General features: G+C 35.1%; 2 protein-coding genes across 12 annotated transcripts; both read left to right on the top strand.

Moving 5' to 3' along the window:
* Window positions 1-1,376: 1,376 nt before the first annotated feature.
* LOC112799939 (kinesin-like protein KIN-14B) lies at window positions 1,377-18,353 on the top strand. 10 transcript variants are annotated; one of them, XR_011861758.1, is made up of 23 exons: window positions 1,377-1,791; window positions 2,959-3,082; window positions 3,650-3,736; window positions 3,918-4,088; window positions 4,185-4,291; window positions 4,707-4,838; window positions 4,950-5,128; window positions 5,586-5,747; window positions 6,902-6,993; window positions 7,937-8,085; window positions 8,364-8,537; window positions 9,062-9,208; window positions 10,376-10,537; window positions 10,984-11,055; window positions 12,570-12,625; window positions 12,737-12,950; window positions 13,620-13,811; window positions 13,901-14,092; window positions 14,835-15,185; window positions 15,663-15,761; window positions 16,634-16,689; window positions 16,761-16,919; window positions 17,490-18,143. XR_011861758.1 is itself a non-coding variant. In XM_072196163.1 (23 exons), exons 1-23 carry the CDS (start codon window positions 1,606-1,608, stop codon window positions 18,228-18,230), a joined length of 3,363 nt encoding a protein of 1,120 aa, XP_072052264.1. In that variant the 5' UTR covers window positions 1,377-1,605; the 3' UTR covers window positions 18,231-18,353. The 10 variants fall into 10 exon arrangements, 8 of the variants coding, with proteins under 8 accessions (XP_072052264.1, XP_025697718.1, XP_025697720.1 ...); XR_011861759.1 differs by having other exon boundaries at window positions 17,503-18,021; XM_072196163.1 differs by lacking the exon at window positions 17,490-18,143 and adding an exon at window positions 18,216-18,353 and having other exon boundaries at window positions 16,549-16,689.
* LOC112799940 (uncharacterized) lies at window positions 18,240-27,525 on the top strand. 2 transcript variants are annotated; one of them, XM_025841938.3, is made up of 18 exons: window positions 18,240-18,377; window positions 19,190-19,371; window positions 19,461-19,560; window positions 20,309-20,353; window positions 20,483-20,650; window positions 20,719-20,803; window positions 20,889-20,995; window positions 21,272-21,352; window positions 22,372-22,424; window positions 22,501-22,603; window positions 23,515-23,658; window positions 24,001-24,097; window positions 24,277-24,502; window positions 24,605-24,698; window positions 24,867-25,871; window positions 26,216-26,308; window positions 26,432-26,602; window positions 27,126-27,525. In XM_025841938.3, the coding sequence occupies exons 1-18, from the start codon at window positions 18,336-18,338 to the stop codon at window positions 27,243-27,245; spliced, it is 2,916 nt and encodes a 971-aa protein (XP_025697723.1). In that variant the 5' UTR covers window positions 18,240-18,335; the 3' UTR covers window positions 27,246-27,525. The 2 variants fall into 2 exon arrangements, with proteins under 2 accessions (XP_025697723.1, XP_025697722.1); XM_025841937.3 differs by having other exon boundaries at window positions 26,432-26,715.

Genomic DNA, 27,525 nt, shown 5'->3' with positions numbered 1-27,525 from the left:
AAATTTTAGGTAATAAATTAATTAAAAAACATATCATATCTATCATTTATTATCAATGAGAACTAAATTAATATATTTTTTAAAGATTAATTAGTTTGAAATTAAAATATGCAAGTATCTTGTCATAGTTCAACTCTAAATAGAATTAAGAATATATATTTTGGTTCTCAAAGAATTTTGGATCAGATGCTTTAATTTTTAACTAAAATTAATTATTCAATTGATTTCTAATAATTAATTCCGTCAGTCACTTAGGTCTTTTATTTCGTCAACTTTAATCGAGGATAAAGTAGTCCCTGACAACTCTAACAGAGGACAAAATAGTCCCTAACCTCCTTTATTTGGAAACAACATTGTTTTCTTCCAATTCTATTATATCTCGCAAAACACTGACAATTTAACACTCTAACTTTAAGCTACACAATGCACACTCTGCAACTTCAATGTTCACAAGAAGAAAAATTCTCAACTTGTTCTCAACTAATTCATACTCAGAAAACTAATAACTATGTCTCTCAAATACTTGTCATCTTTAATGGATCTCGTGAATCTAGACAGCAAATCTGATTAAGATCCGTCATCGTCGTCGCTATCTCCCTCCTCCTCTGCCCTTGTCCACCACTCCAATCGCTTCCTTCAGCTTTTTCTTCGAACCAATGTTTAGTAATCACTTTAGTTTCTATATGAGTGGCAACAACGACATTGCTCGTTGTATTGAAAACTTGGATACGAGGTCGAAACTGTCTGCCAACTTGGATTTCGAAAAAGAAGGAATGAAGCACTAGGGTCTATTTTAAATTAAATGAAAATTTGCATATGATGTCGAAAGATAATCTTTTCATAATATTCTAATGTCTAACAATCTATATTGCTTGCCGAATAGTGGAAAAAGCCGTGTCCTTGGAGTAGTTGTAGAACTTGATCTTGAGAATGTGGTGGACGTTGTCAAGGTTGGAGGTGATGCTGTTATTGAAGATGTAGAAGGAGATGCGTGGATGAAGTACAGAAAAAGTGGGTGTACCAGTCACAGAGATTTAAGAAATATGTGATCCATAACATGTTGAGGTAGGTGCGACATGCATGGTAGTTACACCATAACTTGATCTTGGAGTTGAAGAAGAGGAAGGAAAAGATGAAAAAGAAAGTGAAGAAGGAGATTATGAATGTTAAGGTTGTGCGAGATATTATGAAAATTGGAAAAGAACATTGTCGTTTTCTAACAAAGAAGTCATGGGTCATTTTGTCTCCTATTAGAATTGTCAGAGACCATTTTATCTTCCATTAAAATTGACAGAGCAAAAAATCTAAGTGACTGACGAAATTAATTGTTAAGAATCAATTGAATAATTAATCTTAGTTGAAGACTAGAGTGTACCAAAATGGATAAATAATCTAGAATTAATTATATATTATTACAGCCCAAGCTAGCACCGTAATAATAACGATGACGAAATCTCAAAAGCTCCCCAATTTAGTGGAAAGTGTTCCCTTTTCCGTCTTCTTTCTTCTTCCTCCTCTTCTTCTTTTTTTAATTTCAGAAAAAATTATATTTACAATTGCAATTTTCTCTTTGTTGAGAGAGAGAGAGAGAGAGAGGTTACGTCAATGGCGGACCAGAGGAACCAATGGAGCTGGGACGTCACCGGCTTCGAGCAGTTGAAGCCGCAGTCGCCGGAAGGAGGCAATCAGAGGCTGAATGCGTCGCCAACGAGATGGCAGTCCATGTCCTCCTCTCTACCTCCGCCGCAATCCGTGGCTTCCAAGGTTCAGCGATTGAAGGACAATGTTAAGGTAATGTGTTTTTCATTTCCATGCATACCTTCCTTCTTCTTCTTGCTCGTAGTTGAAACTGGAATTTTAGTTCTGAGCTTGTTTATTCGTTATTTCTTCACTTATAAGTTAACGAACGGTTCTTTATCGGTTTTTTTCCCGGGAGAATTGTAGTGACTAGAAATGAGTTAGTTTTGGCATTTGAGAAACTTTATTTATTATTTTTTTTGTTCGATTTCTTTGCAGTTTTGGAAATTTTTTTCTCAAAAAGAATATAATGTAGTTGGAATAAGATAGCATGGTGATTAAATTCGTAGTGTTGAGAAGGAATAGAATTAGATGGAGCGGAATAGAGTGGAGTGGCATAATTGTTTCATTCCATTTTGGATATATTCTACTGCAATAGAAAGGAATAATGATTAAAAAAATGTCATCTTTGTTATAACATGTTCTTTACGTTTTCATTTTACTGATTCAGAAAATGACACTTGCCTTTGCTTCTCTGCTACGCTTATCGCATTGCATTGCTCTGCATCTAAGGAGCATGACGAAATTCTTGTTGTTTATGTGTCTTCGCAACTGCTCAGGTTTTGTTTCTGTGTTTCGAGGCTACGGTTTCGGAACTGTAGACTGTAGTCAGTGAAAGAGAATAATTTTTGTTGAAATTCATTACTGTATGGATCAAGATGGATAATTGAAAAGAAAATTAATAAAATCAGTTAGAAACTAATTTGGGTCAAAGCAGTATTTTTTTTTACCTTAAAGTTTCATGAAAAGAAAAAAAAAATCTGAAAATAATAAGGTTGTGATCTTGTAAGATGCATCCGAAGTGAGAACTATGATATTATATTTTGAGAGTAATAAGACTATTATGTTATTTGCCGACCAGGAAATAGGCACTGCCTTTTGGAAATCTTGTTTAGGACAGTAGAAAAAATGTATTGTTTGGGTGTTTGGGTTGTTTGTAGTAGGTATTAATTTCCAACCTCCATATGACCATGTGCTAAAATTTTTTTGTATATGTGCTTTTTCTGAAATGCCTTCATATCATTTGAAGTACTTGTACATTAAACAAGCTCGGTTGATGTTTTGAATATTTTTGTTTATGTGGTGTCCTGTTCAATGTTCTCGTATCATGCAATATTTGTTTAGGCATGTCTTAATAATCTCATCAGGTACTTTGCACAGCTTGCTAGAAAAAACTACTTGCAGTTAAGACAAGAAGCAACTGAACTTCAGGCATATGCAAATGCAAAGCTTGATCGAGTTACACGATATCTTGGTGTTCTTTCTGAGAAATCCCGCAAGTTAGGTACATCACTATATTGTATTGATTTACGGTTCTCTAGATATGCAGAAGGTGTAGGTCTGCCATTTTTCTTATTGATTCTTTTTCTTGACTGGGTCAGACCAAGTTTAGATGAATTGAAGAATATAAGTGGGCATTTATGGAGAGAGAAGTTATAAGATAAGCCCTCTTTTGTAAATGTTATGTTGAATAAGCTGAACTGCTGAACAACATTTGGATAGGCAAATATAGGAGTGCTTATGCTTGAAATATGAACATTTATGTTGCTTAGACTATTTTTTTATCAATAGGCTTATCGTTGTAATTATTTTTTAGTGAGAGTACATAAGAAGTACATAGTATATAAGGTGTAATAACTCAACAAATATTTTTAAAAGGGATTTTCCATTCTCTTCGATAATGAGAAGAACTTAATATTAATAAAAAAATAATCTAGGTAACAAGTTATTACATCTTATATACTATGTACTCGTTATATACTCTCACTACAAAAATAATGACAATGGTAATGACATTTATTTGCTCTTGTGATTTTATATCTTGAATTTTATGGCTGTTTATGATTGCTAGATCAAGCTGTCCTTGAAACTGAAGCAAGAATATCTTCAATGATCTATGAAAAAAAGAGATTATTCAATGACTTATTGACATCCAAAGGTAATTAGCATGTGTAATTTCCTTATTATTGTTAGTTTCTTTGTATTGAGTTCAGGTTTTCCTCAAAGATAATGTTTATATATTAGTAATGTAATGAAGTATATTGTTAGTGGAACACACAGGTAATCGCTATATTGCATGTTTAAGCATATTCAAATGTGTGCTTTGATATCATTTGCAGGCAACATACGTGTTTTCTGCCGCACAAGACCATTATTTAAAGATGAAGGTCCTTCAGTCATTGAATTTCCCAATGATTTTACTATCCGTGTAAATACTGGTGATGAATCTTTATCTCACTCCGAGAAAGATTTTGAATTTGACAGAGTTTATGGTTCTCATGTTGGACAGGGTAAAGTTGTATTTTATTTAACATCTTTTTTGTGTTCAAACTTCAAAACCTCTTGCATGCTTTTGAATTACCTTGTAATAAATATTCTGTTTGCAGCTGAGTTGTTCACAGATGTTCAGCCACTAGTGCAATCAGCATTGGATGGATATAATGTTTCAATATTTGCATATGGACAAACCAATTCTGGAAAGACGCACACAATGGTTATTCTTTCTGTCTTTCACCTTGTGTGCATTGTGCCCTGGGCATACTTTTGGCCTGTGTTACCTAGATTATTTTTTATCAATAATAGGCTTATGATTGTAACTATTTTTTTAGTGGGAGTACATAAACAGTACATAGTATATAAGGTGTAATAACTCAACAAATATTTTTAAAGGGGGATTTTTCATTCTCTTCAACAATGAGAAGAACTTATTATTGATAAAAAAATAATCTAGGTAACAGCCTGCTTCTCAAAAGAAATAAATAGTTGCATGAAGGTCTTGAATTCAATGCTAATTGAAAAATGGAAATCCTATCTGATAAATGAAGTCAATTATTTTACCCATTCTTTCACTTAAAGTCAAGAATATTGCGCCTAAATTTGTATTTTTGATGTTCATTCATTGTTCTCAGGAAGGACCAGACTATGATCGAGGTCTATATGCTCGTTGTTTTGAGGAGCTGTTTGATTTAGCCAACTCAGATTCAACTGCCACTTCTCAGTACCAATTTAGCATTACCGTTTTTGAGCTCTATAATGAACAGGTCCTGTTCTCTTTTACTTACTATATACAACTTTTCTGGTATCCACTGTTTGCTTCCTGGTTTTGGTTGGCATTAGATTATCAAGGCCTTCTTTTTTAAATGTTCCTGCAGGCTAGAGATCTTGTCTTGGTGTCAGGGAAAAGCAAGCCTAAAGTCTCTTTTGGATTGCCTGAATGTTTCATAGAACTAGTGCAGGAAAAAGTTGATAACCCTCCAGAGTTTGTTAGGGTTTTGAAAGCTGCATTTCAGAGTCGAGGAAATGATACACTAAAGATTAATGTTTCTCATTTGTATGGTCTAACTTCCCTGCTCACAACATACATGCTCATATTGTACATTGTTTCATGATTTCAGTTTGTTTTTGCATGATATACTTCAACTGATAGCTTATTTCCACTAAGGTAGTTGGTGATATCAGTGCACTCAGGATGTTCTATTATAATATGTATAAATTTTCTTATTTCGCAAAAAAAGTTTTGCACTTGGTTGACTCGGTTAAGTAACAATAGAAGAAGGAAGTATGTAATGCATGAATCGTAATAAAATAATGGCCTAATTAAGCAACAAGATCCATTAGTTTGCCTTAGGTTTCTTCAAATTTATTACCATGATAATATTCTAGGGTAAAAAGTAAGTGAAAGATTTTTGTGCGATTTTATGTTCATCTGTCCTGTGTTAGTGGTTTTTTCCTTGGTACTGTTCACTAATGTAGACAAGTGCCTTTCTCTAATATGCCTTCATTTTCAGGATTGTCACAATACACATATTTCATAACAATTTGATCAACGGTGAAAACTCATATAGCAAACTCTCTCTTGTTGATTTGGCCGGAAGTGAAGGTTTAATAACGGAAGATGATAGTGGTGAGCGTGTCACAGATTTGCTGCATGTTATGAAGTCACTTTCAGCGTATGTCATTTTAATTCTTAACATTTTTCTTCTCTTTCAACTATATGTTTTATTTGCCTACTAGCCAGCTAATATTTTTTTTTGTCTATTCATGTGATTTGGTTCAAATGTTATCTGTTATCCTAGATTTTTGGTGGTTTGTCTCTTTTTATTACATGGTGTAAATGGTGCTTGCTCAACATTAGTTAACTAAAAAAAAAAGACTTCTTGCTGTACCACAACCTAGCAAGCTTAATTTACTTTTGGTAGAGGCGAATAGGGTTCATTATATGATCCTTTTATTACCAAATGGTCTAGAGTTCAATCCATTCTTCTTAAATGTTACCATGCAACACATGGTAAGGGAGCCTATACATTCATGCTTCAGGCTGAATGATTTCTTGCATGAGGGAACGTCTTAGATAAAAGAAAAAGTTATTTTAAGTGCCTTATTCAATAGTTTAAGTTTTGGGAGAGTTAAGTAATGGTCTCTTATTATAACTAATTCTGCTTGGGGAATTAATCTACAAATAGTTTGCCTTGTATGACTATATCAACTTTGTATTCTCCTTAGGGGGCTTGTTTCTGTTGATATGCCGGTCAACAAAAATTGTACCAATGAAATAAACTACGCTAGCTTCTGTAACAAATGCCAAACAATCTATTCTAATAGATACCTGCAGAATGATGTTCAGGTTGGGAATCGATTTAAAACCCCAAACTGGTGCCATCAAATATTAATAGGTAGTTTCACATAGAAGGACAAGCAATTCATTGCATAGAGAAACAGCAACAGAACAATGTTGGAACAGATGGGGGAATGGATTGGAATGAGTGCACCACAGAAATGTAATCCAGTAGTAATAGGTGGAAACATATGCATTATGCAAGTTATCGCAACCCAAACCAGAGTTTCTCCAAATGTATAACTTATGAATAAACCTACCCTTTTTGTGTTGTGAAGTCTACGGTGTGTCATATGTGCATGCACACAGACCCGTTTGAAATACTCTTTGAACCACAAATTAGGTGATATGCTTAAAATCTACAAAACTGAATCGTAACGTGATTTCTCCTTGTAAAATCATGATTTCCGTTTTCATTCATGTTGAAGTGTTATAGAAAGTTTAGAAATTTCTCTCATTTCTTGCTGCATTTTATATTTGTCTTTACAGTTTGGGAGATGTTTTGTCTTCTTTGACCTCAAAGAAGGATGCTATTCCTTATGAGAACTCATTGATAACCAAACTGCTTGCAGACTCGCTTGGTAATTCTTCTTATTTCTATTTATTTATAAACTAATGGTGGCATTTGTGTACTCTTTATAGAGTTAGAGAAGAGACAGTAGAGAGAAGAGAGAAGAGAGAAAACTAGAAAGAGAAGTAGGAATTGATAATTATGAATAATGAATCACAAAAGCACTGAATCTGTGCTTGTATACATAGAGAGGAGTGTGTTTTCAGCTAGTTAGTGAAGAGGGGCAGGAGAGTCAATACACACTTAAGTTAGTCAGGAGAATCTGAGTTGGTTAGAGGGAACTGTGGTAGCTGGCACTGTCTTGACAGGTCAGTAGCCACTTCTAACTTCTAGACTCTTCTAGAGAATTCCCTAACTCCTATTACTCTCCTGGTCATTGTACATTAGATTCTTGATATATTGATGACAATAATAGATTGTCTGTGCTTGTCGAGATGTTAAAATGCTTTGACATGTTGGCCCTGGTGGTGGTGTTTTGGTTTGTTAATATAGTGATATCTTATCTGTTTGTAAATTCAAGCTGGATAGTAAAGGTCTGTGATGAAAACGATTACTGAAATCTGAACGAAATTTTTACAGCACATCTATAAGATAGGTAGTGTTGTATGTGGAGGATGTTGGGCAGTGAATGAACCCATATATGCCAATCTGTAAAAGGCATACAGTAGTCCAAGTTTGGTGGTATAATACTAGTAAAGTGGGTTTTTACTCCATCTATGGTTTTTGACTTATTCCACCAATGGATAACTTCTTATCCCTCCACTGTGTAGAAAAACTCTGTTAAAAGTGTGAAGTGACACTGTGAATATAATCTGTGGTGCTTTCGTTTGCCATAGAAACTGATTCTCAATATAATTATTTATATTGCATTGTCATGATTTGGAATTCTGTTATGTTTGCTTAAATTCAGGCACATAATCACCTTTGTTGTAAATTCTCTTTGATGTTTATAGGTGGGAGTTCAAAAACACTGATGATAGTGAATTTATGTCCAAGTATTTCAAATTTATCCGAGACATTATCGTCTGTCAGTTTCTCTGCCAGAGCACAAAATTCTGTACTAAGCCTTGGAAACCAAGTTACAATGAAGTGGGGAGATGATGTATGTTCTTCCCTATCCCCATTTCTTTCTTTGGCCTTCATCCCCTGCTATCTTCTGTGTGATTTGAAATGTGATTTGCTAGTTTAAAAGAAAGAGACCATATAATGCAAGATTGATTCATAGATGTGGTGTAACTGATTAACCTGGTTAGAATTCAGTTCACTATACTTTTCCTTGTATTTGTCCTTCTGACCTTACAAGTCTTTTTAGGTCATTGCAACAAAGAGTTCAAGATTACAATTTTGCTATTTAGATTTAACGTGTCATGGCTCTTATAGGCGAATGATTCCCGGAAGGAATTGTATGCAAGAGAGAAAGAAGTCCAAGATCTGAAGGAAGAGGTTCTGGGACTTAAGCAGTTGCTTAAAGACGCAAATGATCAGTGTGTTCTACTCTTCAATGAAGTTCAGAAGGCATGGAAAGTTACTTCTACATTGCAGACAGATCTAAAGGTATGGTAATTTATTTGAGTGTCATGGATATGGTGGCAGGTTTCTAAAATAGTTTGGCAATGTTGCTTTCTCCATGTAACACACTGTAATGATGTTACTCTGGTAGATAACAATATATTCTTCACATGTGGCAAGTAACAAGATTCTTGTTCAGCATTTGAATGTTTCTTATGTGGCTAAATAAACACAACCAAAATATTTCATTTGTTGCAGTTGTTTATATATATTTTTGGGCTTGCATTCTTGGTGTGCATTTGGTCAATTACAACTTCTGCAGATGCCATGTTATATTATTTGTTCTCATCAAATAGTAATCTCCCTCCCCCCCTCAAAACTCCAATCTGATATATTGTTGAAAGAAGTCATATATGCTTTGTTCTCTTGAAATATATAGATAATTTTTCACTGCAAAATGTTCTTTGGTTTCCACTATTTTGCAAAAAATCATTTTGTCCTTTCAATATTTGATTGTTACTGTTGAACAAAAGGCTTGCAATGTTTTACATTGTTGTTTCTTTGCTCAGGCAGAGCATATTCTTCTGGAAGATAATCATAACATAGAGAAAGAACAAAGTGCTCAGCTTAGAAATCAAGTTTCTCGTCTGTTACAGTTAGAGCAAGAACAAAACTTGAAGATACAACAGCGGGATTCAACCATCCAAACCTTGCAGGTTGATATCCTATTACAAGGAAAGCATTCATTAGACATTTCCAGAAATGATTTATCAAGTCCAATTTATAAGTGTTCTCTTATATAATGATACTTTTTTTTCTGATATAAAACTTAGATGTTCTGAAAATGATGAAAATGAGCTTTTTATGCAAAAAAATTGAGGCTTGTTTCACTAAGTGGAGTCGGCTATATGGATAAAAGATGTGAGAGTATTTTGTTGTGAATCAGTTTAACATTCAAACCAAAAGCATTTTATATTGTTTTTCTTTTAATAGTTTTACCAGTGTTTTTTATATATATATTGGACAACTCTTACATCTCATTAATTTTTCTATTCATGCTCAAACCATCTAAGTCAATAATATTCTACCATATTTTCTCCAAGAGGCACTATTTCAACTCTCTCTAACGCATCAATTCCTAATTCTATCATCTCTAGTGTGTCCACGTATCTAATGCAGTAACTTCATCAAGTGTGTCCATTCATTCGTAATCCTTTCATTTCTTATGCTTTGACAATGTTATGAAAATAATGACATTTCAGGATCAACCTTTGTATGCAATTCAGCCACCTCTTATTGACTTATTCATCTTGGTTTATGATGAGATTTGAGTAGATGAATTATTGAGTTGTGAAATAATCATTCTCATGCAAATCACATTGAAGCTACACTTCCCTTCTTCTGTGTCTCTGCATATTCTTTTATCTTGCTAAAGAGGTTTGGGTATCACTTCCTGTATCCAAATAATCATTAAAGTTGTTATAATCCATTGTGATTTCTTCCAGTCATCACTTATCAGAGCACTGATTGAAGGAACAACCACTAAGCACAATTTTGAGATGCTCCCTGCATTGTCTTCCTTTTGCCCATTTACTAGATGTCTATTCTTCTGGAGTGGAAATTTTTGCAAGGATCCTTTTGATTGTGAGTAATATAGAACCGGTGGGCCAATTTGTTTAGTTTAGGTGCTAAACAAACCATGTCTTTCAAGTATTTCATTCCATTGTCTGTGACATGGCACTGTGGACCATGACCTGCAGCTATGAGCTATAGCTTTGTTGTATAATGTGGCGTTAGCAGCTTTTTTCTTTAGATGCATGTGATCTGTTTTCTTGATACTTGCCAGCTAATATACTTAATGTCTGTTTGTCTTTTTGTTACAGGCTAAAATTGGAACCCTTGAAGCACGATTCAATGAAGTTCTTAGATCCAGCAGTACTGGGTCAAATGGCATGAATTCCATTGGTAGTGGGAATGACATGAATTCTTCTACAGTAAACATGAAACTGGAAGCAGAACTCAAGAAACGCGATGCTCTAATTGAGGTCTGTTATACATAACAATTTATCTGACTGGAATGCTTCCTATCCTTCAAGTAGGATTCTAGTTATTGCTTTAGACTCTTTTACTTCTTTTTTTCCCCATCAAAACATCTTTTGCACCCATGTATTCAACTGAGAAAATTTTTGCTAAGCAATAACTAGTTGGTCAAATGGCACCAATTCTTGTAAATCTTGGCCTGCCCCCGATGAGATACTTGCTAACCGTCTTAATATTCATGAAAAGGGGAGAATACTAGACCTGCAACTGACTCTTTTGGTTTTCTCTTCTGATAAACTTTCTAGATTAAAAGATCTGCTATTTTACTTATCCCAAAAAAGGAAGCATGCAAAATAAAATTGCGTCATGCCATAAGTGAATGTTTATTTTGTAGGATTCTTTTGCTATATTAAGTTTTGATGTGCTTAATTTTCAATTCAATATTTTGCAGAGGTTGCACGAAGAAAATGAGAAATTATTTGATAAATTAACAGAGAAAAAGTCTTTGTCTGGATCGCCTCAGGTAGGCAAATTTTATTTCATAACAAAATAACTGTTCTCATTTGTGGTGGTGTATATACATATATTTTGTGTGCATATTAATTAACAAGCTACATTGAATAACTTCATAGTTCCAATAATTGGATTTAATGTTCACTATAACTTCATAGTTCCAATAATAGGATTACACCAGGGATCATCCTTAAGTCTATATCTTTTCACATTAGTCTTGAAAGTATTCACATAGCACATCCAAGAGCCTGTGACATGGTGCATGCTTTTTGCCGATGATATTGTCCTTATGGGAGAGTCAAGGGAAGACCTAAATAAAAAGTTGGACTTATGGAGAAAAGCTCTAGAAGTATATGGTCTGCGCATAAGCCGTAGCAAGACGGAATATATGGAATGTAAGTTCGGTCTGAGAAGGAAAAACTCTAATATAGAGGTGAAGATTGGATAAAACACCCACGAAAAGTTAAAAGTTTTAAGTATCTTGGGTGCATCATATAGGATAATGGAGAGATTGAACAGGATGTAAATCATAGGATCCAAACAGGTTGGTCAAAATGGCGGGGTACATCTGGTTTTATATGTGACAAAAAAGTGCATTTCAAACTTAAAGATAAATTATATCGCACTGCTATAAGACCGACTATGATTATGGTACGGAGTATTGGGCGGCCAAAAGGGGAGCACGAACATAAGCTAAGTGTGGCAGAGATGAAGATGTTGAGATGGATGAGTGCTCAAACACGATTGGATAAAATAAGGAACGACGATATAATGGAGAGAGTTGGAGTAGCACCCATTGTGGAAAAGATGGTAGAATCGCGTCTTAGATGGTTTGGACATGTGAGAAGAAAACCGACAGAACATCCAATTAGGAGGGTGGGTGAGATGGAAGATGGACAAGGAGTGAAAGGCAGAGGAAGACCTAAGAAGACCATCCTTGAGATGGTCAAACGAGATCTACATGTAAACGGTCTCTCTGTAGACATGATACATGACAGAGCTCAATGGCGTCGTTTGATTCATGTAGCCGACCCCACCTAGTGGGACAAGACTTTGTTGTTGTTGTATAAAATTATCTTCAAAATATAAGTAAATGTTGATGTTGATATTAGAATAGTTATATATAGATGTTCAATTTATTTATTCTTAAACTTAATATGCGTGATTATCTTGATGTCATGATAACATTCACGGGTTGGGCTAGTACAGTTCATACATTCACAGGCGAAAAATACTCTATGAAAAGAGATCTCCTAATTTATAAATATAACTAGATTATTTTATTTTATCACTATTTTCCGCTATGCCTAATTCTTCTGTATTCTTTTGGTGGATTGTAAAACTTCTTCATGTTATTCTCTTCACTAGATAAGTTCTCAAATTCTGTCTCTTCTATGTTGGCTTTCTTTGAGCATATATATGGGATAGATAACACAACCAAAAATAGTGACCATTATTTTATTGCCTGCTTTCATGCTGTCTATGTAGTGTTTTTGTTTGAAAAAATTCTTCCTTTATTTACAGTTTTCAAGTACATCATCCAAGGGATCAGTTAATGTTCAGCCTCAAAATATAGGGAGGTATATTCTAATTTAGTTCCTGTAGGTTTTGTTATTGTATTTTTTTCAAATCATATGATTCTGGTGATTATTGGCTATATTCTCATTGTTTGGAATATGGAATGATCCCAGCAATAATACAAGATCTCGTTCCATGGATGTTCTTCCTTCACCCTTGGTGACAGATAAAAATGCTGGCACATTTGCTATAGTTAGATCTGGTTCTGAGAAAGATAAGGTTACCCCAGCGGGTGAATATCTTACTGCTGCCCTGAATGACTTTAATCCAGATCAATATGATGGCCATGCTGCCATTGCTGATGGTGCAAACAAGCTTCTGATGCTGGTATTATATTGATATGTGTAGCATTTATTTTGTTGAGAATGGATGAATTATAATGTGTGTGGAGATGTGTCGTATTTTAAGCCTTTTTGGGGGGAGGAGTTCTCGTAAAATCCTTATCACAAGTCTAAAATTTAACAATTCCATGTCTCTGGTAATCTGCTAATTACTCATTGGATGGTACAGTTCCTAGATGCACTGAAGGTTTTGGGCAGATCCGCATTGTGAGTTCCATTTCTAGTTGCCAAAATTTGGGCTTAAGAATTATACTCAATCAAGCTTGAAAGTTTATAAATATTTAGTTTTTTTAGGTGTTGTGATGATTATTGGTTTGTTTAATTTATTCTGATATTCGAGACAGAAGAGAAGGTGTACCTGGTGAGACAATAGAATCCCTTATGAATGAGAAAATAAAATGAAACAGTAAGATTAAATTGCTAAAAAAATACCTCTTTGCATATCAGGAATTGAAATTCCTTTAAATGCAGAGAGAATCAATGGAAGGCCATAAACACAATTATATCCCATAACAAATGTAAGAGCAGACCAAGACACCCTTGAAAAAATTTGCTCTGATGTTGATTGCTCTGCATCTTCTGTCTAGACAAAATAAAGTACGAACAGCATGATAATATCCATTACACTTACAGGGTAGAAATGCAACGATTGCAGGTTCTAGCTGCAGTCATTAAAGGTGGTTCCTTCAGGGAACATGAGATACTTGCTGAAATTAGGGATGCTGTTTTCTCTTTTATTCAGAAAATGGAGCCAAAGCGAGTAATGGATACAATGCTTGTTTCCCGTGTTAGAATCCTCTATATACGATCTTTGATTGCTAGATATCCAGAGTTGCAATCCATTAAGGTAACAAAAATTTGGTATGTATTTGCTGGTGTTCTAGTAAATTGAATTTGGCGCGGATACTCTGATTAATTTGCATATTGGATTGGAAGGTCTTGCCAGTTGAGTGCTTTCTAGAAAAGGCTAATTCTGGACGCAGTAGAAGTTCCAGCAGAGGGAGTAGTCCTGGAAGATCTCCTGTGCAGTATTTTGATGAGCAGATTCGAGGATTTAAAGTGAATATAAAGCCTGAGAAGAAGTCCAAATTTTCATCTGTTGTTTTGAAGATTCGTGGAATCGATGAGGTAATGCCTACATCCTCTAATCTCCTTTTTGATGATTAGTTTACCGATGTAGTTTTCTCTTTTGATCTTTGAGATCCATAAAAGAAAAAGAGTAAACCGTTGTTTTAGCCCTTAGAAGATTAGCTTGTAAGACAGCCTCTTCTCTTGGCTTGAAGCGTGATTAAGCATTGATCTACTTTTGCCTTATGTTGAAATTCCATCTTTATTTAGAAGAATGAATGTAACAAGGATCAAACTCTAAATTTGTTGGTCATAGAAATATTGATACCATGTCATTAAACCACTTATCCCAAAAGTTTAAGTTGTTAAATAGAAGTTTATGAATCGTTATATTATCTAATACATTTCAGAAATTCACCCAAAATAAGGGACTATCGTTCAAGGGCCAAAATATTGGTTCACTCAAATTAGATATTGCAAATGTTTTAGGTAGTTATTAATATGTGTGGAATGCTATACTTCACAACAAATCAATCTTTTGAACGTCAAAATGGTGGTTTATATAAAAATCATATACCACTTATCCCTATCTCGTGTTTTCACCTTTGTAAATGGCAGTTATTAAAAAAATTTTCCATGAAGATACATTCATTCTTTTAATTTGATTGAGGCTTCTTTTCTGCTACCATACTGGCTGAAAAATTCAATCTTTGAACTCAAGTCACGGATAGAATTTTTTTTTTTCGTTTATTTCTAAAATTGTTGTTGCCATTAACTTTAAAATTTGAAGTAAACTGCACAGGACACCTGGAGACAGCAGGTAACTGCTGTAAAGTTGAGGGAAATTACTGAGGAAGCGAAAGGTTTTGCAGTTGGAAACAAGCCTCTTGCTGCACTATTTGTACATACTCCTGCAGGTGAGCTGCAGCGTCAAATTAGAATCTGGCTTGCAGAGAGCTTTGATTTTCTCTCTCTTACTGCAAATGATGCACCTGGGGGATCAACTGGTCAGTTGGAGCTTATTTCAACTGCAATTATGGATGGTTGGATGGCTGGACTAGGTGCTGCTCAGCCTTCCAACACCGATGTACTTGGCCAACTACTACTTGAATATTCGAAATGTGTCTATACTTCCCAACTGCAACACTTGAAGGTATGCCTCATCTTAAATCTGTCTGGAGAATAGATTCAGTACAATTCATGTTCTCGACTCCTGCAAGAAGCCTTGCTTACATTGGGGCTATGTGTAGAGAGATGGTCAACTCAATGGGGTGATGCACTTTCCCTTTGTTTTGATAGTTAGCAAATGGCCAATGAGCGTCTTTGGTGCAAAAAGGGTTTCACAAGTAGCATGCTTTGTTTTTCTTCTAGAAAACTTATAGGAGTGTGTATCTTATACTGGTTTTGTTTTCTTGTCTCCCATTTCTGATATGACATTTTATTTAAGACCAAAAAGTAAATCCTGGTTTAAGAATAGAATATGAGGTTACTTTGTGTATATGGTCATCCTAAATCCATAAATGATTTATTTTTACTGTTTGACGAAAATGTCACTGAAAATAATCTGCTTTTGTTATTTATAATACAGATCATGTTTTGACTCTATGTTGTACTCCATTTGGGTTATCAGGATATTGCTGGTACCCTGGGAACAGAAGAGGCCGACAATGCAGCACAGGTGGCTAAGTTGCGTTCAGCTCTAGAATCTGTTGATCTCAAAAAAAGAAGGGTACTTTTACTTTATTTAATTGCTATATCTCATGCACACATAATATTTTACAAACTGACTTTTGGATAGTTTCTTCATGAATTAAAAGAAAAGATTCACTAGTTACCATATGAATGAAGGTTGCATCACTTTCGTGTGAAATTTTAATATGAACAACTGTAGTGCGGTATTTTGTTTTAAAATTTTCACTTTTACACTTTTAAATTGATTTAATAAGAGCAAGAGCAAGAGGAAGTGGAAGTCCCATAACAGTATAATTGCTTTTGTTGCCACAAGCTTATTCTCGGACTTCCAGAGTGTGTGCGTGGTTAGGGGAGAAGATGTAAATGCAATATGTACCGGTTCTTGTGACCCACTCATGCACCACACCAGTTAGTTATGACCAAGGAGCTCTAAGGGGTTGTTTGTGAGTTGAGTTTGGACGAAAATGGAGAGCTTGTAGCACAATCTATTCTACAAGCTTTCCTTTCCCCTCCCCTTCCCTCCAAACCCTAACTCACAGACAACGTCTAAAGGATTCTTGGGAAGCCGGCATCCTAGGCTTCAGTTTGGTAATTGCTTCAGTTCCTTCTGAGCAGAAAAATAGGTGATTCAAAGACGGGGGAAAATGTTGCATTTGACAACAACTTCCATTCTTAAATGCTGTTCTGTCTATTGTCAGTGTCACACTTGGACCATATTAAGTTTTTGCGAAGTTAGGGTAGATGAAGCTTAACTTAAAGAAGGATCCTGATGCAATTTCTTAAATAATTATCATGTGCTCACATTGATTTCTTATCATATTTAGATTTTACAACAAATGAGAAGTGATGTAGCTTTATTTACACTGGAAAATGGTGATTCACCTGTGCAAAGTCCTTCTACTGCCGCAGAAGATTCACGACTGGCATCTCTCATTTCACTTGATAGCATATTGAAGCAAATAAAGGTTTTAGTTTCTTCTAAAAATCTGGTTTTAACTTGAATAAAAATAATAATTTTAACGTGTATTTTATTCAGGATATAACAAGACTTTCTAATATGAATACCATCGGGAGAAGTAAAAAGAGAGCAGTGCTAGTTTCTCTTGATGAACTAACACAACGGATGCCTTCCCTTCTTGAAATTGATCAACCCTGCGCTCAGAGGCACATCGCAGATGCTCGCCGCATGATTGAGGTATGCAAAGTGTTGGTCTATCGGGCTACATTGTACCCCATTCATTACATGCTTATGGTCATCATCCTATTTGTATATGGTTGTCCACCTTTTGCCCTGTTTTTTAAGAGTATTTGCTATACACATCCAAGTCTTTTTTGTTAACCAAGTTGGTCTAACATAACAAAAATCAGTTACGGCTAGCATTATTCCAAATCTTATTGTTTAATTCGTTAATGACCAAATAACACTGGAATAAATTAAAATTGTTTCATCAGCTGGTTGGGTTTGCAACCGAGTTAAATGCTAAGGAATGATTGGATACAAATTAATTTGAAATGATTTTCTCATTCCTTGTTTTTAAAATGAAATTTGATGCCCAAATATAAATACGATTTATGATAGAATATTATGATTTCTGATTCATTTACCAATCCATGCTAGTGAGACCAGATTTGGTGGTTGTGATGGTGTTTGTTCAATTTTGTATGAAATTTATGGATTTATTATATTTTTCTTTGAGGTCAACTGGGTATAGCCTTTTTCCTCCAAGGTTTTAGATTCCTAAGCCTTTCTACCTGTATGGTGTAGTCAATTCCTGAAGATGAAAGCAGTATAGGCAAACCAGTAACAGACCTGGGTTCTGGCTCTGAAACTGATGTGACACAGTGGAACGTCCTCCAATTTAATACTGGCAATACCTCACCATTTATCATCAAATGTGGAGCAAACTCAAATTCAGAACTAATAATCAAAGCTGATGCTCGAGTTCAGGAACCTAAAGGAGGTGAGATCGTGAGGGTCGCACCTAGACCATCCGTGTTGGAAGATATGAGCTTGGAGCAAATGAAACAGGTATTTGCGGAACTACCTGAGGCTCTAAGCTTGCTTGCTTTGGCAAGGACGGCAGATGGCACTCGAGCACGATATTCTAGATTATATAGGACTTTAGCCATGAAGGTTCCATCCCTTAGGAACCTGGTCAGTGAGCTTGAAAAAGAGGGTGCCCTGAAAGATGTTAGGACATAACCTTATGATTGTGAACTAACATGCCTTGAGTCAATTGTGTTAATGGCTACAGTTCTTGGTAATCTTAATTTACGATAGTTATTATGCATGCAAATTAATTTTGGTGTGTATTTTTCTGTATGGAACTAACATTAAGATTTGGGCAATCGGTTACAAGAGGAAACCTTTTGCACAAACCATTGGTTGGAGAATGCAAACTTGTACATGTTTTAGGCTTGTTTACGTTCAATGCTGTTTTAAATAAAATTGAAGGAAATGAGATTAACAATTCGATATGATGCTAGCAAGGTGGTTAGCAGTTAGCACAAAAGAATGAAAGATTTGCTTCCAATTTCTTTGGAGTCAATCTTCCCAAGCTGAAGGCTTTGCCCAAGGACGTTTGAGATTGTGTGCAAAATGTAGCTCTCCATGACAATGGATATATGTCAGTGTGTCACAAATACAGCACAGGTTATTCTCCTTTCAGTAAGACTCAAATTTAAATGACAAACTTCTTTTCGTGATATCTTTTGTGAGACATATTGTTTGGAAAGAAGTTTGGTGATATTATTTTGGAAGAATTTGGATCTTCTAAATTTTAAATTTGTATTTTAAAGGGTAAAGTATGATCTTTTACCCTTAAATGATTTTTCTCTCATATTTATTTTTGGTCTTACTATAAAATAAATGATGAGAGATCACATTTTACTCTCTAAAATAAAATTCAAACTTTAGAGAATCCAAATCCATTTTGAAAAGAGGCCCAGTGAAAAAAATTCAAGAAACTTTGAGAATTGAAAGACTTGTATCATTTGATTCAAAGAACAACTAATCATGATCTCATGGCTAAAATTACTGTCTCGTAGAACGACTTCAGCCTACTTCATCATTTTATATACGTAGATAAAAACCAAACCAATTAACTTGGTTTTTTTGTTTCTTTTATATGTAGAGACCAACAAAGGGTCCTCCTTTCTTATCATACGCTACCATCAAACTATTTTTTTTCACCAAAAAAATATCTCAACAAGAGCACATCAAACTATTTATAAAGCTCCTTTTTTGTTTTGGTCTCCGTATTTTTGTGTTGTGACAGAATCCAAATGAAAGCTTAATAACATCAAACAAAAAAAAACCTAATAATTAGAAAATAATACGAATATAATATTTTTAATATTATATTTTCCTTTTTCACAACAAACATAATACTTTTGTTCGGTATGTCGATTTTCAAAATCAATACTTTTGTTGCAAATAAATAAAAACAAACATATGATGAGCAGAGGCAGAGAAGCAGATGCTTTGATTCATTGCTTTCGCACTCGGAAAAGAAAATGTCGGTGCCTCGAACATCGTGCACTAAGCTCACACTCATAACGGTAGGAGCAGTCATCTTGCAGTTCTTTGGCCTCTCCGTTTTCCTCTTCGCCTTCTTCCCCGTCAAACCCACCCTCTCCGGCCACAGGTACTTCCATTCTCCATTCAGATCTCCCAAACCTCTTTTCCCGCCAAATACCCATTCCTCATATTTCAATTCTTTTTTTTTTTCCCCAGTGGTTTGGAGAGTCTCCGACCTCCATCCTGCAACGCTGGTGGCGCTTCAAATCGGAGCGAGGCTTCTCTGCCTCCTGATCAGCTCAGGTCGTTGTATCAGGTACTCCATTTTGATTTCTTCGGTTTTCTCGGTGGATGCGATTGCAGATGCCGATGTAGATTGTAGCTTCGTTTTCAGATACCAAGTTTGGAAGTTAACTGCTTTTAGCTAACCAACTAGCCAAGAGCAGTGGCACAGCTGACATTTTTGAAGGGTTACTTAAACATCTAGTTAGGGTTCAAATACTGGCAGTGTGTATGAAGGGGGTTTCTTGGCTAGCATCCATGCCATTTGGGAAGTTTTCCGTGCGAAATGATTTTAGTCATTACTAGTTGCAGTAGATTACTGTGTATTTATTGTACTCTCTAAAAGTGTATTGTGAGTTGTATATATGAAGTTGGGATTATTAAATGATTTTATGCCTTTCATTTCTAATACAATTTAAGTTTATAAGACTGGGTTGTGTTGTAATAACAACCGGTGAAGGCTCAAGATGGCACCTTCTTTTAAGTTTGGTTGCTGAAATGTTGATCGAAGATAGGCTAGACTGGGAAATAGGGATGTTCATTGGAGCAGAAAGGAATGCTGTTTTGAATTGCAGTGGAAGTCACCTGTTTGTTTCTATAATTACTAGCTTCTGGGTGAATTTTGGAATATTAAGAGACTTGTATTTTATGTGGCAAGGTTTAGGATTGAATGTGATATTAAGAGACTTTGTTTTACTCATACAGATGATTTAGTTAGTACATTTTGTGCTTTTGGTACTGGTTTTGTTTTCACTGAGAAACTTAGAATTGTTCTCTTGTAGGAAGTATCTGAGATCCTTCCTCCATATGATCGACTCATCTTAATGGTATGTGAAGTTGCTTGAGTCTCCTCTATTTTCGGAGATTTTTTATTTGTTCATTATCTATTATGGTTGTCCATGACACTAGACATCAGTAAATATATTAGTTTTTCACATAAAATCATTTTATTGTAGGTAATTGATGCTCTTCCGGCAGAATTTGTGCTTGGCAAGAATGGGAAGCCTCCAAGAAAGGCTTTTATGGAAGCCATGCCATATACCCAGTCATTGTTGGCAAATGGTATGGCCGTTGGATATCATGCAGTAGCTGTGGCTCCAACCGTTACCATGCCTCGTTTGAAGGTTTGAGCCGTTGTGATTATGTGATATTACAAAAGCACAACCTAACATCTATGGTATTGGCATTTTAGGCAATTGTTTCTGGAGCAATTGGTGGTTTCCTGGATGTGGCATTCAACTTTAATACCCAGGCTTATTTAGATGACAATCTTCTTGGTTAGTCATTGTCTAGTTGCAGCAACCATGATCATATCATTCATTTTTCTGTGAACTGGTACTGAAATTCACTTTTTTGTTGCAGCACAGTTCTTTAAGATTGGGTGGAAAATGGTCATGCACGGTGATGATACATGGCTAAAGTTGTTTCCTAGTTTTTTCGCAAGACATGATGGAGTTGGCAGTTTTTTTGTAAGTATTCCATTACATGTAAGCATAAAGACATGATTTCATTCCCCATAAAGATCCAGCACTCTTGTGTCCATCAGAAACACTTTAGGCCATTTACTTTAAAAGAGTTCTGTTTTACCTCTTAGCTCCATTGGTGGACTGCATTAGTAAATTCTTACTTGTATGGTACATGGTAGTGTCTGTTTGCATAGTAGGTTCTTTCATTGGTCATAAGTTAATATAAGAATATTATTAATCCATTATTTTGCTTGGATTTCCTAATTCTTGTTGCCGCAGGTTAAAGATACTGTGCAAGTAGACCAAAATGTGTCTCGACATCTTGGTGAAGAGCTTAGCAGAGATGATTGGAACATTCTGGTTAGTAATTGTAACCACTTCATAATTTGGTCTTACCTAATGTTGTTGAATTGTGTGTTATTTTTCACCTGGCAAACTTGTACACTTCTTTCTGGTTAAAAATTTCTTCTCAACACCACCCTGCCCCCCGAAATTTAGAGAAGCCATATGCTTTACTATTATTTCCTTATTTGCATTTCTTTTCCCGTCAAAGGAGTAGCAGTTGTTTTCCTATGAACATTGGTTTTGGGTACCTTTTGCATATTTTTGAGTCTCTGATATGTGTTCATTGTCAACTGTGCAATTTTTATAGCATTTTGTGCGTGGTTTGGCATGTTTCTAAGTCCCTTCATTCATTCTAGAAGCTTGCTTCTATTCGCTTACTTATTTTTTAGTAAACTATTGAAATGGCAATAGTATTTCAAATATACTTTCAGTATTTATTGAACTTTTTACAGTGGGGTTTTTGAAGATTATTAAAAAAACAAAGACAGTTTTTATGTTTTCTTATTTTTTTGGACTTTGATTGCATAGACATTTTTCTTCATTTTCTTAAGCTATAATCACTTATTATTAGCCCTGTTTATGGATCTCTTCTTGGAAATCTTGAATTTTCCATGTCAACTTTACTGTTTATTGTTTTCTAACGTGTCAATTGCCAAGTATTATAATCAAAGTTGGAGTTAAGGCATATTCTGATTAGTACTTCTTTTTATTAAATGAGTTGATTCAATTCTACTTCTAAGTTAAAAGTATTTGATACCATTCTACTTTTTATATTTACTTCATACTCTATCTCACAGTTTGCTGGTTATCAACAATTTCTCTGATTTACTGATTTTAAAAGGCAGATATTAAATACCTAAGCTCAAAATTGTTGGTTTAGTGAAAGTTTGAGACCCATTTTGTTCTATAAGGATTCTTTATAATTGTATAATGTGATTTTGCATTTTTCTTCGATATTTCTTATTTAGCTGTTCTAAATTACATGATGCTTTAATTTTTAATTTTATATGCGCATTTTACTGAGTTTGTTTTAGATTCTTCATTATCTAGGCTTGGATCATGTTGGACATATCGGTGGCCGCAACAGGTATTGCCGCCAATTCATTCTATGCTCTATTAGCGTAACCTCATTCAGTTTCTAAGCATCTTGGAATTACTTTCAGTGTGTTAATGGTTCCAAAACTTTCTGAAATGGATGAAGTGGTGAAGATGATTCATACGAAGACCTCTCAAACCCTAGGAAAAGAGCAGGGACAGACACTTCTGGTTTGTCACTATTTTGCAGTTACTCTTTTAATTGTGGATTACAGAATTCGGTCCGGTTTGTAAGGCTTTTAGCTTTCTAAATGCTGTAGCACAAATCAAATTAAAAATGGTTTTTAATAAGTACAAGAACAACAATTGCATTTGGTAAAATAATTTTTTAAAATAAAAAAAAACTATAATAGACATAAATATATGGATAAATTTGGATCTTTATTAATATATGAGGTTATATTAGACATTTTAATTTTTGTAAGCACACGCAAACTTTGAAAAGCACCTCTTTTAGGTGCTTTCAAAAGCACCCCAGACTTTTAAAAGCCGCAAGTAAAAGCACGTGATCTTTTTTTTTTAATACACAAAACGAGGTGGTTGTCCTTTTGAAAAGCACAAGCATCTCCCCAAAAAACTTTACTGAACCAAATCTTCATATGACCTGTGTACACCTAGCAGTGGGCTTGGAGCTAGCAAGTGTAATTAGTATGAAGACAGGACATATGCCGTTGGATTTTATCTATTTAAGCTTTTAAAGGAGTTATCACATCATTTGATCCATGTAGCCGACTCCATCTAGTAGGATTAGGCTTTGTTGCTGTTGTTGTTGTTGTAAGCTTTTAAAGGAGTAAAACGCTGGCTTGAGTTATGCTGCAAGCATGCTTTAAGAACTAATTTAATTTACTGACAAATGGCCCTTGTCTTCATGTGAAAATTCTATGGTAATTTCGCGAAGACATATTTGTATTGTGTTTTTGTAGTTTTGGTATCAATTGAATCTAGAATATTTTGGTTGACATTACTTTGCGGTTTGCATTATAGAACTTAAATGTATTAATCATTGCTTATTAGTTATTATAGATATGAATTCCATTCATAAATAAAAATTTAATTAATGTCTGCTGGAAATTCTTACACAGGTTGTTGTCAGTGACCATGGAATGACTGAGACTGGTAATCATGGTGGTTCCACATATGAGGAGACAGACTCACTAGCTCTATTTATCGGCCTGAAATACCATGCCTCTTACCATGCATTCTCCAATCATGACACAGTATCTCAGGTAATGAAACTATACTTCTTGCTTATATGCTTTACCCTTGAGCTCTAACAGATATTGATAGTTTTCTTTCCTTCTCCTTGACTTGAATGTGCTGATGAAACCAATCCAAGCCATGAATAAATCTCTTCTATAGGCCAACTTCATGAATCATAACCCTTCCTACTAAAACTTAATTTGTTATTTAACTACTATTCTTGTTGGCTTGTTTCCCATCTTTGAACCTAAACCGCTACTACACCACTGTATCACTGACAATATAGTGAATACATCATTTAAGTTAACTAATCATCCTGCGTATTAGGAAGTTAAATATATGAAATTTATTATATTATTGTGCTGCAGGTTGATATTGCACCTACACTTGCTTTACTTTTTGGTGTGCCAATACCTAAAAATAATATTGGCATTTTGATCTCCCAAATGATGGACTCTCTGACAGGTTAGTTCTGTTTATCCCTCTATAGCTGTCTGTCTGTTCATCACACACTGATAGGACGGTGGTAGAGAATTTTTTGCCATCTGCCTTCATTGTCTATTCAAGCATAATATGTTTCATAACAGCAAAACTATCAATATTTACTGTTTTGTGTTTTCTCTTTTTGCTTCTCGGTGAACTAGATGAACAAAAGTTGAGGGCACTGCAGTTGAACTCATGGCAGCTATTCAGATTACTTCAAGCACAGTTGCCTGGTTTGTCTTGCAGAAATTTTCCATGTGATGGCTTTGTTTCCGATGGTGGACCCTCAGTTGGTGAATGCAAAGGTAGTGACGAGAAATTGTTTTGTTGCTTGTATTTAAACGCCGCCACTCTTCATGATGGTTGGAAGGCTAAAGTAGCCAACAGGTATGCTGCAATTTTAATGTACCAAGTTTTTAACAAGTTCCTGAACAAATATTTATTAACTATGTTTCTTAAAAAATATTCCATTTGTAATTTATCTTTTAGGTCTAGTCATGGAGAAGGCTACAGTGGCATTACTGCAGCATATAATGAGTTTTTGAGCAGAGCTCATGAGTGGCTATCACGCAAAGCAACTGATGTATGCATAACCTTCTGATTTGAAACTTTTGTTGACCTTGATAAGCTGAAATAATGTTTTATATATGGCTAGTATTAAGGGATGCCATCATGTTGTATGATTTATGCCTCAGTGCTTCTCTAAAGTTTTCTTTCACTTTCTGTTCTCTATACAATATAATTTGTGCAGAAACCAGTGAGTTTACTTGTTCTTGGACTTTCTGCTTTGATCACATCATCCTTAATACTGCTGAGACATGTATTCATCATCCACAAAGAAGTTCCTGCTGGGGGAATACAAGATGCTGGCAATAATATGAAGCAATGGAATTTGGATGAGGTTTTCATCTTGTTTAGCATCATCATCGTTGCAATGAGTATGGAATCGAGTTCCATGGTTGAGGAAGAGCATTATATTTGGCATTTTCTAACTGCTACCGTTATTTTGTTATTTCTTCGGAAATCAATAGCATCATCGAAACTTAATAAACCACATGATCATCTCAATTCAGTAAAGGGACGAAATATATCAGGATGCTACCAAATGAGTTCATTATTGCTTATTCTTTTTTGTGGAAGAATTTTGAGGGGCTGGCATCAAGGTGGTGTGAATTGGACTTACCTTCCTGACATTTCAAAGTGGCTTGAACAGGCTGGCAATCATTATATAACAATGATTCGTCTAGCATCATGTGTTATGATAATCATTTTAGCCGCACTTGTATTGTACTTCATGCAGTCCAAAATGAAAGTTGTAATGGTGACTGGTTTGAGCTTGTTGGTGTCGGGGTTTTTGATATTGCAACATTTCTTGAAACATCCAGAGCTCTCTGCAATAGACAACAAGGACACTACCTTATCGATACAAATATTTGATGCCATTCATGGAACCATATCTGTTATAGTTGCATTGATTTTGCCATGGACTATTCCCATTAAGACTCCTGAAATGTCCTCGAGATGGAACTCCTATGTACGTGATGCTGCTCCTGTTGAGACTCAGAGCATGGCAACAAATTTAGTGTTAAAAGATTGCTTGTACGTGGTGGGGTGCATGTACGTAACTTCCTGGTGTCTTCTGCAGTTGTTACTCCAACATCCCATGAATGCAATGCCGGTTTTCTTACTCTATGTTCAAGTTGTGGCCAGCATGCAAACTTTTTCTTCATGGCTACATCATAATCAGTGGGTTGAGGTTAGTTACAGGTTTTATGAATATTGGCTTTTAGGGTTAATATTTTGATGGTAGATTGACGTTGGGCTCTAGAGTGCAGTACTGTCATTGAAAATTAAATACTGGATTATATAATCACGAGGTGAAGTTTTTTTGTGGAATATCTGTCAATTATTGAGCTATCAATGTTCTCATCTTTGACCTGACTTTGTGCTAAAGATTGAATGTTTGTAAAATATGAATTAGCTATAGTTGTTAACTTGATATTTCAGCAAAATAGATATGCATTTTTTATTTTATTTTTGCAGTGAGATTTGAATGGGTTTGAAAATCGAAATCCAGTACTGATACTATGCATTTCTTAGATTACATTGCTGTACAGCATGGGAATGGCAGGACATTTTGCTCTTGGGAACAGCAACACGCTAGCTACCATTGATGTTGCCGGAGCTTTTATTGTAAAGTTTCCTCATCTTTTGTACTACTTTTCAAAGAGTGCATGATTTCCTGCATCGCATTTAATACATTAATGCTCCATGTGATATCCATTTTCTCATCAAGGTATTACTATTAATTTGCAGGGAATTTCAAGTCACTCAACCTTCCTTTCAGGTGTTCAAATGTTCATGATTACTTATGCATCCCCAATGCTGTTCCTTCTTAGTATGGTTATGTACATCTCCATCAAGATGTCAATAAATCTTCCAGTTACCAAGGAGGGAAATTCCGGAGAAATTCTCAAGAATCTTCTTGTATTTCCTTGTCTAGTTCCTCTGAGCATAAATTCTGTTCTCTTGACTTCATACACTATTGTCTTGCTGATGATGAGGAACCATTTATTTATATGGAGTGTCTTTTCTCCCAAGTGAGTATTCATTGAATCCTTGATGAATGGTTGAAATTTGAAACAGAGAGTACCGTTTATAATTTGATCCCTGATTTTTAACCATGAGTAATAACAAGGGATAATTTTGAGGTGGTGGTGGATGTGGGTTTATTTTGTGAATTGGTTTAACTGGTTCACCAAATTTCAAACTGGTCTAAACTGGTGCTACGGTGGCAATTGATATCCACATCAGCACTTTGTTAACGGTATTGAATAGACTGGTGGCAACGGAAGATCCAGCCTGATTCACTGTTAAAAATCTAAGAGACCAAATTGAGTAGTCAGTGAAAACTCAGGGACCAAAATTTTTAACATATCATTTTCTGATATTATGTTTATCTTATATTTCATTTAAGTTTTGAAACTTATAGCATTAATTTGTGTTGTAGGTACCTTTATGTTTGTGCTGCAACGGCCTGTGTGTATATTGGGGTCTTCATTGTAGCTGCAACAGTGAGTCATACATATGTGGTGCTTTTTCATCTGAGAAAGAGCTTCCGCATAACTAGCAAGGAAAATGGTACGCGCGATTAGTATTGAACTGTAGAAAAGCAATTTTGACTCTTCTAACTGGATTAAGTAGTTGGTAAATATTGATTTATTTATTTATTTATGTATTCTATTTTACATTTCCGCCTTCTGTTTTGGCTTTTGGGGGGACTTGGGTGACAAGGGACGGACATACTCTATTAGTCTCTGTTTTCATAAGTTGAGTTTTGAAAACGGAATTGATTGAAATTTGTATGAAGGAATTGAAAACGGAAGATATGTTTTGTTTTTTAAGTTAAA

Source organism: Arachis hypogaea, chromosome 5 (assembly GCF_003086295.3).
Source record: "Arachis hypogaea cultivar Tifrunner chromosome 5, arahy.Tifrunner.gnm2.J5K5, whole genome shotgun sequence".
In the NCBI taxonomy this organism is placed as follows: Eukaryota; Viridiplantae; Streptophyta; class Magnoliopsida; order Fabales; family Fabaceae; genus Arachis; species Arachis hypogaea.
Note: the sequence above shows the minus strand (reverse complement) of the source record. Positions and strands in the feature narration are given on the sequence as shown.

What these genes read in the sequence shown, in the direction of transcription:
- LOC112799939 (XM_025841932.3), top strand. Translation starts at nt 1,606, where the DNA reads ATGGCGGACCAGAGGAACCAATGGAGCTGGGACGTCACCGGCTTCGAG. An exon ending in CAATGAAGTGGGGAGATGAT is followed by an intron (nt 8,086 to 8,363) that starts GTATGTTCTTCC and finishes TGGCTCTTATAG; the next exon opens with GCGAATGATTCCCGGAAGGA. An exon ending in ATGCTCGCCGCATGATTGAG is followed by an intron (nt 16,920 to 17,489) that starts GTATGCAAAGTG and finishes TGTATGGTGTAG; the next exon opens with TCAATTCCTGAAGATGAAAG.
- LOC112799940 (XM_025841937.3), top strand. Translation starts at nt 18,336, where the DNA reads ATGACAATGGATATATGTCAGTGTGTCACAAATACAGCACAG. An exon ending in CCCACCCTCTCCGGCCACAG is followed by an intron (nt 19,372 to 19,460) that starts GTACTTCCATTC and finishes TTTTTTCCCCAG; the next exon opens with TGGTTTGGAGAGTCTCCGAC. An exon ending in ATCATGACACAGTATCTCAG is followed by an intron (nt 23,659 to 24,000) that starts GTAATGAAACTA and finishes ATTGTGCTGCAG; the next exon opens with GTTGATATTGCACCTACACT.